We start from the raw sequence: 12,269 nt of genomic DNA, 5'->3' as shown, positions 1-12,269 counted from the left end.
ACAATAAATACTTCACTGATCATTCCAAGGTTGTTTCCTAAAATGTTTTCTGAATCATCAAGGAAATGTTATACTGAGTAGAGTTTAATGTCAGAATGCTTTATTATAATCTACAGAAAATTTGACATTAATCCTTTAAAAACTGGCAATTTTTATGTGAAATTTATGGTAGCAGTTTGCCAAAACATAATGTTTCAGAAATTTAAATGTGATACTACCATAAATTAAATGTATCTGGTCAATTTGGAGGCATCAATCTTGATAATGGAATATATTGTTTTATTTTATCTATAATAAATATTTACTTATTTAAAAATATTAATAAAGAATTAAAGTTAAATAAAGCTGATGTTACCTTAGAATATTTCTCTGTGAATGCAGTGGCTGTTTATAGTTACATTCTGAATGATTAATGCTTACTAGATATTTTCAATATCATTCTTAGATATGGGCCCCATGGAGCTTACCTGTTGTCACACCATGAACAACTCCTTCCTTGGTTTTGGAGCCTATAAAAAGAAATTTGAAACATAAACTTGAGTCTTAAACTGGCCTTTATTGCTGATTAGCTACCTTTAAATACAACTAATAAAAAAAGTCTCAACTTTAGAAGCCCAGATAGAAAAATACCCTTAGGGGATAAAAAACCTAAACAAGGAATTCCTGTAATCACACAACAAATAGAAGAAAGCAAAACTAGCAGCAGTTTCTTTCCTATTAAAATTTTAATTCAGGGGCACCTGGGTGGCTCAGTTGGTTAGGCATCTGCCTTTGGCTCAGGTCATGATCCCAGGGTCCTGGGATCGAGTCCTACATCGGGCTCCTTACTCAGTAGGGAGCTTACAGAAGCCCTCTCCCCTTGCCTGCTGCTCCCCCAGCTTGTGTGTACTCTCTCTCTCTCTCTGTCAAATAAATAAATAAAATATTCTACAAAAAAAAATAAAATTTTAACTCATAATGATGACTTATTTTTTTTTTTACTTATTTTTTTTTAAAGAGAGAATCTTAAGCAGGCCCCATGCCCAGCACAGAGTCTGATATGGGGCTCAATCTCATGACTCTGAGATCATGAGCTGAGCCAAAATCAAGAGTCAGATGCTTAATCAACTGAGCCACCCAGGCACCTCTACACAAGTTTTTTAATTAAATTTTTATTTGGAGAAAATAATAGTGGATTGGAGATTCATTTGAAAACTACCCTGCAAGTCAAATAATCCATTTCTATCAGACATAGAAGAATCTAAGGAAATAAGAGCATAAAAACTGAGAAATTATTTAAAACTATACTTGGAGATTAAATGAGGTACTAATCCTCAGCTTAAAAAATGCGCTGTTTTAAAAAGCCTTCCTAGGCATGTTAGAAATAACAGTAAACACTTTAAAACAAAGGCAAAAAGCGTAAGGGAATCTCAGGTTCCCCATCACTAACATGACTATATAAGATTAATTAAATAATCTCTAAGAATCGGGTCCTTACACTGGAAAGTGCAGCAGAATCATTCAGGTACAGCACTGGTTGAAAATGCTGACTGTTGTGTCAGAGCCTCAAATATTCAGGAAATATCAGGTACAGATATTTGAATTTTCTAATAATCCTCATGATCTAATTCTAATAATTCATGGATCAAATCTGTAAAACACTGGTCTTAGGCAAGCTTCAATTTCCAAATTTATTTAAAATTTAGAGACACATATCCATGATTTCAATAATATGATCAATAAAATGACCTAAATACAAGACCACGTTGAATATGTTCACTAAATATTTTTATGAAAATGTATAAATAAGTCATTAAGTGAAATTTGGATGCATCATATTTAAATTTACATTTTACTAAACAGTCAAGGAAAAGTATCTATGTTTACTAAAACAATGTAAATACAGTTAAGAAGTTTTCATTTGAATATATTTAAAGACCTCTGATAAAAATAAAACATATAATAAACTATAGCACTGTAGTTAAGAATATGGGTTTTGCTCAGAAATAAATCCATACTCACATGGTCAATTAACCTACAATGAAGGAGGCAGGAATATACAATGGGGAAGAGAGTCTCTTCAAGAAGTGGTGATGAGAAAACTGCACAGATACATGCAAAAGAGTGAAACTGAAACATTTTCTTATACTACACACAAAAACTAACTCAGACTAGTAAAGACTTAAGTGACAGACCTGAAGTCATAAAACTGAAAAAAAAACACAGGCAGTAATATCTTGGATGTTGACCTTAGCAACATATTTATGCACATGTCTCCTGAGGTAAGGGAAGTAAAAGTAAAAATAAACTATTGGGACTACACCAAAATAAAAAGCTTTTTCACAGCAAAGGAAGCCATCAACAAAATTAAAGACAACTTAGTGAATGGGAGAAGATATTTGCAAATAAGATATTTGATAAGAGGCTAATATCCAAAACATATAAAGAACTTACACAACTCAACACCAAAACCAAAAAATAATCCAATTTAAAAACAGGCAGAGAAGCTAAATAGTCATTTTTCCAAAGAAGATATACAGATAGTCAACAGACACATGAGAAGATACTCAATATTACTAACCATCACATAAGTGCAAACAAAAACCACCATGAAATATAACCTCACATCAGTCAAATACTCAGTCAAATGAGTATTTGATACTCATACTTTTTGTGAGTATCAAAAAGGAATAAGTGTTGGTGAGAATGTGGAGAAAAGGGAACCCTTATGCACTATTGGTGGGAATGTAAAATGATGTAACTCCTTCGGAAAATTAAAAATAGAAATGCTATATGATCCAGTAATTCTACTATTGAGTATTTATCTGAAGAAAATGAAAACACCTAATTCAAAAAGACACACACATCCCTATGTTTATTGTAGCATTATTTACAATAGCCAAGATATGAAAGCAACATAAATGTCCAATGACAGATGACCTGATGAAGAAGATATGGGGAGTGTTTGTGTTACACACACACAATGGAATATTACTCAGCCATTAAAAAGAATGAGATCTTGCCATTTACAGCAACATGGATAGACAATAGAGAGTATTATGTTAACTGAAATAAGTCAGATGGAAAAAGATAAGTATCATATTATTTCACTTATATGTGGAATCTAAAAAACAAGACAAGGTAAACAAAACAACAACAACAACAAACCCAGAAATAAAAAAACAGAGAACTGATGGGGCACTTGGGTGGCTCAGTGGGTTAAGCCTCTGCCTTTGGCTCAGGTCATGATCTCAGGGTCCTGGGATCGAGACGAGCAGGGAGCCTGCTTCTCCCTCTCCCTCTGTTGTTCCTCCTGTATGTGCTCTCTCTCCTTCTCTCACTCACTCTGTCAAATAAATAAATTCTTAAAAAAAAAAAAAAAAAGAGAGAGAACTGATGGTTGCCGGGGGAAGGTGGGTAAGGGATGGGTGAAATTAGGTGAAAGCGATTAAGAAATACAACCTTCCAATTACAAGATAAACAAGTCACAGAGATGAAAAGTACAGCATAGAGATAATACTCAATAATATTGTAATAACATTATTTTTCTAAGATTTTATTTGAGAGGGAGAGTGCACACAGGTGGGGAAAGGACAGAGGGAGAGGGAGAAGCAGGCTCCCCATGGAGCAGGAAGCCAGAAATGGGGCTGTACCCATGATCCCAGTACCCTGGGATCATGACCTGAGCTGAAGGCAGACCCTTAACCAACTGAGCCAACCAGGCACCCCTATATGGTAACAGATGGTTACTTCACTTACTGTTGTGAGCACTGAGTAATGTATAGAATTGTCAAATCACTATTACAATTGAGGCTAATATAATATTGTATGTTAAATTTATTTCAACAATAGAAATTTTAAAAAAAATTTTTAGGGCGCCTGGGTGGCTCAGTGGGTTAAGCCGCTGCCTTCGGCTCAGGTCATGATCCCAGGATCCTGGGGTCGAGTCCCGCATGGGCTCTCTGCTCAGCGGGGAGCCTGCTTCCTCCTCTCTCTCTCTGCCTGCCTCTCTGCCTGCTTGTGATCTCTCTCTGTCAAATAAATCAATAAAAAAAAAAAAAAAAAATTTTTAAATGTAGTTTCTGGATTTAGATTTCCTCGATTTTAATCTTTACTTTACCACATAATAATTAAATAAACATCGTTCAGTCAACATGAAAAATCAAAGGATATTATATGTTTATAAAAAAAATTTAAAAAGCGTGTGCATACAAAAAAAAAGAAAAATCAAAGGAAATAATACACATAAAGATTTTAAAACAGTGTTTAGTACATACCATAAAGTAAGAAATAATTACACTTTACATGTAATATTTGTAAAGGGATTTGCAATTTAAAACAGAACAAATCATTAGTTTATATAAATGAAATTGTTCAGTCACTAAATATATAAAAGGATACAGGATAGCAGTTTACATATGTAATATGATGTGTCAGTGTGTTCATGTGTATTTATGCATACTTTGCAGTCAAGGGTCACTTTGGGATTGTACTATGGGATTGTAAAGTGACCATACAAAAGCTGAGTTGTCTGTAGAAAGTGGCCTTAAATATCAATGAAGAAAATGACAATTAATTAGTTGTAAAAGTTACAATTGTCCTATGACCTTTAAATTTTTTGTCAAAACATTAAAAATTCTCTTACTCATTTAAAAATTTATAGGGAAATGAAAAATTAGCAATATTAATATTTCCTTTGCATATCATAATTTAAGATCTTGAGACTTAAAGTGTTTTATTTCTTAGTAAAAAACTTACCAAGATTAGTTTAAACAGTGCTGTCTTCTTCTCATTATATAACTCCATATTTGGCATGAGCGTCTTTTCTAAGTCTTAGAGAATTGTCATACTCTTGTAAGTTTGGATCTGTTTCCAAAACATTATCCTTTGCATTTTTATCATGCTAGATCTCTAATAGTTCCTTAATGTGAGTTACTTCTGCAGCAGCACTTCCTCTGAAACATCTTCAACTTATTCATCACAACTGTTTTTCATTTGCTTCAGCTTGAGTAAGTTCCTCTGGCTACATTATCCAGAGTCTCCTGAACAGTAGCACTGTTTACCATTCCCAAAGTCAGCTATTTGTTGTATAAATAAAACATCCTTTCATTCAAATTTTACTTCCAGCATTTTCATGTCATTTCTTTGCTGCACTTTCATCTTTTTTTGGCCAATTTCCTTTTTAAATTTATGCATTTTTCTAAAATATCATATGGGTGGGGCGCCTGGGTGGCTGAGTGGGTTAAAGCCTCTGCCTTTGGCTCAGGTCATGATCCCAGGGTCCTAGGATGGAGCCCAGCATCAGGGTCTCTGCTCAGCAGGGGGTGTGCTTCCCTTCCTCTCTTTCTGCCTGCCTTTCTGCCTACTTGTGATCTCTGTCTGTCAAATAAATAAATAAAATCTTTAAAAAAATATATCATATGGGTTTATTTTGGGGAGACAAGAGAGCATCATAACCATGAGATTTGCCGTGTGTGTGAGCTAAATAGCAGATGTGCAATGATCAATCACTGACAAACTTGGAAAAAATGATATAATTTGATCCTGGATTATAATGAGTTTCTGTTATTTATGTAGCAATGTGTGGGCTGAAGAGCTAGGAGCAAAGGTTGTACTTTATGTAATCACAGTTTATGTACTATAGTAACAAATTTGAACTGTGTTGTGAAGGACTGGTATCATTCAACTAACTGTCTTAACTGAAATTCTTCTATCCTGGAAATATGCAAGGTGAGAACAGCTTATATATAAGGGAATGCTACTTATTAGTACCCCTCTACCACTCCATGTACTCCATTATTTTTAAAATGACTATTTGAAAGACATTTTTATCAGTTGGTCAATGGTCTTTCCTCTCTGCCTGAGCAATACCTGAGAATTGGACATTGGTCTAAATCATGGAATGTATCCTGATTCAAGGATAAATGAGGGTTTTAATGAAGTTGCTTCATATCAAAAACAATCACCTGTTATTTGCTGTCAGTTGTTCATTAGTATCTATAATAGTAATCCAAACTTAACTGATGAGTAAACTGTAATTGAAAACATAGCGACAAAGTAGGTACAAGTAGCTATGTGATTAGTAAACTGAAGATACACCAAAGCTAAAAGCTTCCATCAGCTGAGGTGGCCACAACTATTCCATCTTATCTCTCATGACTTCACAAGGCACAGTGAAGAAGGTCTAAAGTAATGCCTAGGAGTTGCAAGAGCTCATAGTCAGACTATACTATAGTCATAGTCATCTGTGCTACTGTTATGCCTGTTATGTTGCCTTTTATCAACTTGATGGCCAGGTGAACTGTATTGCAATTTGAGAGCTTGATATTAATCTATACTCTTAACCATTGCTGCTTACTGAGCAAAGTAGCACTGAGAGAGTTTTGAAGATAATTTTCTCACCTTTACTTTTATAATACTTGGCATTACACAAAGAAAACTAAATTTTTCACTCTTCAGTTGGACTCTAGATTTATAATTCCTAAGCCATTTGATTGAGATAATTGTTGTTTATTAAATTGAAGTATGTTGATTGCAAACCTATATACAAACAAATCATAAACAAAAAATTCATAAAACAGCACCGATTCTTATGGTAGTTCTTCAATTAGTTAAAAGATAGCTACCCCAAATATAATATTATAAAGGAATGAGATTACTTTTTTATCAGGCTTAAGAAAACAGTCTACTAAACATCTTCAGTTTTTCCAAAGTTAGGAAACTTTATTCTATAGTTACTTCCAATCTTTCACTCTAGTTATTTGTGAGTTTTATAATGACAAAAGAAAAGATAAAAAGAAAATAGGTTGACAAGGTAATTATTCTGTTGGACAGTTTATTTGATAAGAACAACCATGGCTCCTATATATAAAAGAATGCTTTACAAAAATCCTCAACAAAATATTAACAAATCAAATTCAACAATGTATAAAAAGAATTATATTTCACAACCAAGTGGAATTCATGCCAGGTGTGCAAGGCTGGTTCATTATTTAAAAATTAATTAAAGCCACCCATCACATTGACAGGATGAAAAAGACAAATGACATGATCACATCAATAGATGCAAAAGAAGCATTTAACAAAATGCAACACCTATTTGTGATAAAAAATTTCTGGTAAACTAGGAATAGAAGGGACTTCCTCAACTTGATAAAGAATATTTACAAAAAACCTACAGATAACATCATATTTCATAGCAAGAAACTAGACCTTTTCCACTAAGACCAGGAACAAGGCAAGCATCATACTGGAAATCCTAGTCAATGCAATAAGATAATAAAAGGAAATAAGAGGTATACAGACAGATTGGGAGAAAAAAAATAAAATGGTCTTCATTCACAGATGACTTGATTCTCTATGTAGAAAATTATAAAGAATCAACAATGACAAAAAAAAAAAAAACACCTAATTTTTGTAAGACTCTTGGACACAATGTTAATAAACATAGGTTAATCACTTCCATTTATACCAGCAATGAACAAATGGAATTTAAAATTTAAAGCACAATGTATATTAGCATCAAAAAAATGAAATACTTAAGTGTACATTTAACCAACTATATATACAAGATCTTTATAAGAAAACTACAAAGCTCCCATGAACAAAAGCAGAGAACTAAATAGAAGGAGGCATATTCTGTGTTCATGGATGGGAAGACTCAATACTGTCAAGATGTCAGTTCTTCTTAACTTATATATAGTTCAGTGCAATCTTAATAAAAATCTCAGTAAGTTATTTTGTAGATATCAACAGATTCTAAAGTCTATGAGAGGCAAAAGGTCCTGAGTAACTAAGATAATATTGAAGTATGAAATCACGGGTGTGACACTACTTGCTTCTCAGTCTTACTACCAACCTATAGTAATCAAGACAGTGTGATAATTGGAAGAGAACAGACTAAGAAATCAAAGGAACAGAATAGAGAGCCTAGAAATAGAACCATGTAAATACAGTCAACTGATTTTTGCAATGGAGCAAAAGCAATACCATGAGGCAAAGACAGTCTTTCTAACAAATGGTGGTGGAACAAATGGACGTCCACATGCAAGAAGAAAGAAGAAACAAGGAGAAGGAGATAAAGAATAGACAATAACTCTTCACAAAAAAGTCACAAAATAGGGATCACAGACCTAAATGTAAAATACAAAACTTAAAACTCCTAGAATAACAGGAAGAAACCTACATGAACTTGGGTATGGCAATGACTTTTAGATATAACACAAAAAACACAACTCATGGAATAAAGAATCAATAAGGTAGACTTTATTAAAATTAAAAATTTCTGCTCTATGAAAGGAAGTGTTCAGAGTGAGAAAAGTTACAGACTGAGAGAAAATATGTGCAGAAGATATGTCTGAAAAGGAGCTACACAGAGAACTCTTAGTTCCAAAATACACAGAGAACTCTTAAAATTCAACCAGATTAAGACAGGCTAAATACCTTAACAGATATCTCACCAAAGAAGATATATAGATGACAAATAGCCTTATGAAAAGATGCTCCACATCCTATGTCATCTGGGAAATGTAAATTAAAACTATCATATACCACAACACACCTGTTAGAATGATCAAAATCTAGAATATTGAAACACCAAATGCTAACAAGGATGTGAAGTACAAGAACAGTTATTCATTGTTGGTGGGATGCAAAATGGTCCAGCCACTTAGGAAGACAGTTTGTTAGTTCCTTATAAAAGTAAACATATCCTCACCATATGATCCAACAATGGTGATTCTTGGTATTTACCCAAAGGAACTGAAAGCTTATGTCCAATCAACAGCCTGTACATGGATGTTTATAGCAGTGTTATTCACACTTGCCAAAACTTGGAAGAAACCAAGATGTCCCTCAGTAGGTGAATGGATAACTGTGGTATATTCAGACAATGAAATTAGTATTTAGTACTAAAAAGAAATGAGCTACCAAGTCATGAAAAGACATGGAAGAACCTTAAATGTATATTACTAAGTGAAAGAACCCAATCTTAAAAGTCTACATACTGTATGATTCCAGGTTATACGACACTCTGGAAATGGCAAAATTATGGAAATAGTAAAAAAAGATCAGTGGTTGCTGTGGGTTGGTGGAGGGAAATGAATAGTGATGCACAAACAATTTTAGGATACCAAAAATATCTATATGATACTATCATATACACTTCATTATACCATTGTCCAGATGCAGAGAATATAAATAACATACGAAACAGAGAGAACTGAAAGAGAGAGAACCTTAAATTAAGCTATGGGTTTTGGGTGATTATGATATGTGGCAATGTTGGTTCATTAGGTTTAATAAATGTACCAGTCTGGTGGACGATGTACATCAATGGGGGAGGCCATGCATGTGTGAAGGCATGGGGTACATGAGAAACCTCTTGTTAACTGCCTCTCGATTTTGCTATGAACCTAAATTGCTACCAAAAAAATAAAGTCTCTAATTTTTTTTAAACTGTGCTTTATTACTTATGTAATAAATATGTTTTGTTTTATTATGACATTCTCACAAAAACTCTGCAAGGTAGTCGCATTTATCTAAATAATATTTTTACAAATGAAGGAAGTAAAGCTCATAGATGTTAAGTAAATTTTATAGTATTCTAAAAGTAATAAATGATGCAGCCTGGATTAGATTTAATGTTTTGGTGACATGAAGTCTATGTTCTCTCTACTTTTCCAGGAGTCAGCAAACTGCAGTCTACGGGCCAAATGAACTTAACACCTGTTTCGGTAAGTAAGGTTTTATTGGATCACAGCTAATTATTGTCTATGGTTGCTTTCATACCATAACCGCAGAGTTGATTCATTGACACAGAGATCTTGTGGCCTAAAATAGTTACTGTCTAGCACTTTACAGAAAATTTTATCACTCCTGACCTATATACTCTGTTTTATCATAGTCAGTTTTCATCCTAAATCTTGGACTTGAGTTCGAATTTTAACTATCCTTTGGAACACAACCAATAAATAATTTACAGAATGCACCATGTGTTAAATACTATGATATATGTTGAAGATGATTTTAAAATACATGTGACATGTAAACAAATTATAATTTTATATAATAACAAATCAGAATTAATCTCAAAAAAATAAAATCATTTGCCCAAATGTATAGTTTGATAATGAAAACAAAAAGTTTTCCAGATGATAAAACCTGTTTATTACCTAGAAAACAGCAGTGTATTAAATTAATATTCAATAGTTCTGGACTCACTACCAACTAAAGGAGTAAATATTAGCATCCAAAAAAATTTTTAGAGTTACTAAATTATAAAATAATGGAAATCAAAGAATAGTTGCAAGCACACACTTGCACAACTTAGAAAACTGAGGACAACTATAAAGATATTGATTACGTGCGCAACACTGATACGGTATCCAAGATCCACCTAAAAAGATATCATTCACACTTCACAAAAACGCTTGAAATTCACTCATTTTTTCCTCTTGTAATACTCTTTAACTCAATGATTTTTCTGAAAATACATCTTCAGAGAAAGAATAATTTAACTGAAGATTTGTAGCAAACCCACCCAATTCAGAGTCTATGAGCAATGAGAAAAAAATAATAGAGGAATTCACAAAAATCATCCCAAGTATAACTCATTTTCAGTGCATCCATGTTGGAAAGCCAGCAGAGATATCTTTCACCCACAGACATAAGCACAGCACCATCTGCCCCCCAATAGATTCATCCTCCACCTTCCTGCACATGCTGTGCTCCTGCTACCACCAGACAATGTGCGAGAGCTCAGAGCAGCAGAAGACAAAGAGGAGAGGCAGAAGAGCAGAAGGTGAGTGTGTGCATGTGTCCCTGTGGATGAGTGTTTATCTATGTATGTGTCTATTCCTTCCCCAAAGAATTTGAAGTGGTTTGTAAAATAACATCCAACCTACCACAGTTCAAGATAAGAAAAACAGAGTCAGGATCTGCATGAATATTACAAAGTGGCAATTTAGGAACAAGTAGAAAAGATAAGCATCAGTCTCATTACTTAGTTTGTCTGTCATTTGATAAATGAATTAGATATATAAATGTCTCTGAGATATTAGCCGCAGCATTCGGGTACATTTTTGAGCAATTAGCCTTCAGTTTACCAAATGGTCACAAGGATGAATTCTACCAAAGATTTTTCTGTCCTTTCCTTTTTAGGGCCACAATAGGTCTCTTTTTACATATCCCAGGACCAAGTCTTATTTTAAAATACAAATACACTAAAATTTGCCAATATTACTCACAATGATTAAAAAAAAAATCAAAAGCCCATGAATGAATTTGATTCTTAGAAATATTATTTTTTGAGATTGAGTTTTATAAACTTTATGAATTATAGTCCCTTATGCAGAGAAGCATGCATTTAAAAAGTCTTAAGTATTACTGAAAAATTAAATATTCTGAAAAAACAATAGATTATCCTTACTTTTTACTACTAGCTCAAATATACACATTTACCTACCTACAGAGTCCTCTGACTCAGTTTATCCTTTTGACAAGTGGTGATGCAAAAATGAATCAAGCAAGTAATACCAGCATTTAGACCATCAATCATCCTAACCCATCAGTCATAAATATCAAGATGCAATATAGGGCTTACCTACCTACATAGAGAACACCCTCTTTTGTCTTTCCTGCTGCTTCTGCCACACCCTGTTTGGTTTTTTCAGCAGCAGCCACAACTCCCTCCTTGGCCTTTGAAAGTCCTTTCATGAATACATCCATGGCTAATGAATTCCTTTACACCACACTGGAGAACACAAAATATAATTTCAGTGAGAACTTTTGGGTAGAATAAAATAAAATTAGAACCACCCAAGATAAAAACCACTGAAAGGTCAGTACAAATCCCAAAAGTGTGAGACTCTTGTTTTTTTTATATACTCGTATTTCAACCCCTGGACCCCCCCCACCCCCAAAAAACCTTTTTTTTTTTTTTTAAGCTTCTGCATTAAAAATTTAGCATCCCTCATCCATCTTGGCTAGTAAATTCTAGCTGCCTAAACATGAATAGGATGAATCATCTGAGTTGTTCTTACTGTATTTTCGAAGTGTAGTTACAAGAAAAGACGGACCCCTCTTTCAACTTCCGAGAGTCGAAATGGTGACAGGGTAAGTTAGAAGTACGTTTAAAAGATCATAGGACAAGAACAGGAGCTGGAGACATGGGTTCAGGGACTGTCTTAAAATGAATCCCAGAAGAGGGCTAACTGGTCGATCACCAAGAGGGTAGGTAAGAGAACTACTCACTCTGGGTGTGGCTCAACCTCAGGCCCGCAAGGAGCCCA

General features: G+C 34.0%; 1 protein-coding gene across 3 annotated transcripts in view; it reads right to left on the bottom strand.

The window, feature by feature from the left end:
* Nucleotides 1-12,269, bottom strand: part of SNCA (synuclein alpha) — a 155,057-nt gene that overhangs the window by 141,690 nt on the left and 1,098 nt on the right. For all 3 annotated transcript variants that reach the window (XM_044224499.1, XM_044224498.1, XM_044224500.1), the window contains exons 2-3: nucleotides 11,586-11,731; nucleotides 468-509 (exon numbers count right to left, since the gene is read on the bottom strand). In XM_044224499.1, coding sequence (XP_044080434.1) covers nucleotides 468-509; nucleotides 11,586-11,706 — 163 coding nt within the window. In that variant the 5' untranslated portion in view covers nucleotides 11,707-11,731. The remainder of the gene's footprint in view (nucleotides 1-467; nucleotides 510-11,585; nucleotides 11,732-12,269) is intronic.

Source organism: Neovison vison, chromosome 11 (genome assembly GCF_020171115.1).
Source record: "Neovison vison isolate M4711 chromosome 11, ASM_NN_V1, whole genome shotgun sequence".
Classification (NCBI taxonomy): domain Eukaryota; kingdom Metazoa; phylum Chordata; class Mammalia; order Carnivora; family Mustelidae; genus Neogale; species Neogale vison.
The sequence above is the reverse complement of the archived record's forward strand: the minus strand, read 5'-3'. Positions and strand labels throughout refer to the sequence as shown.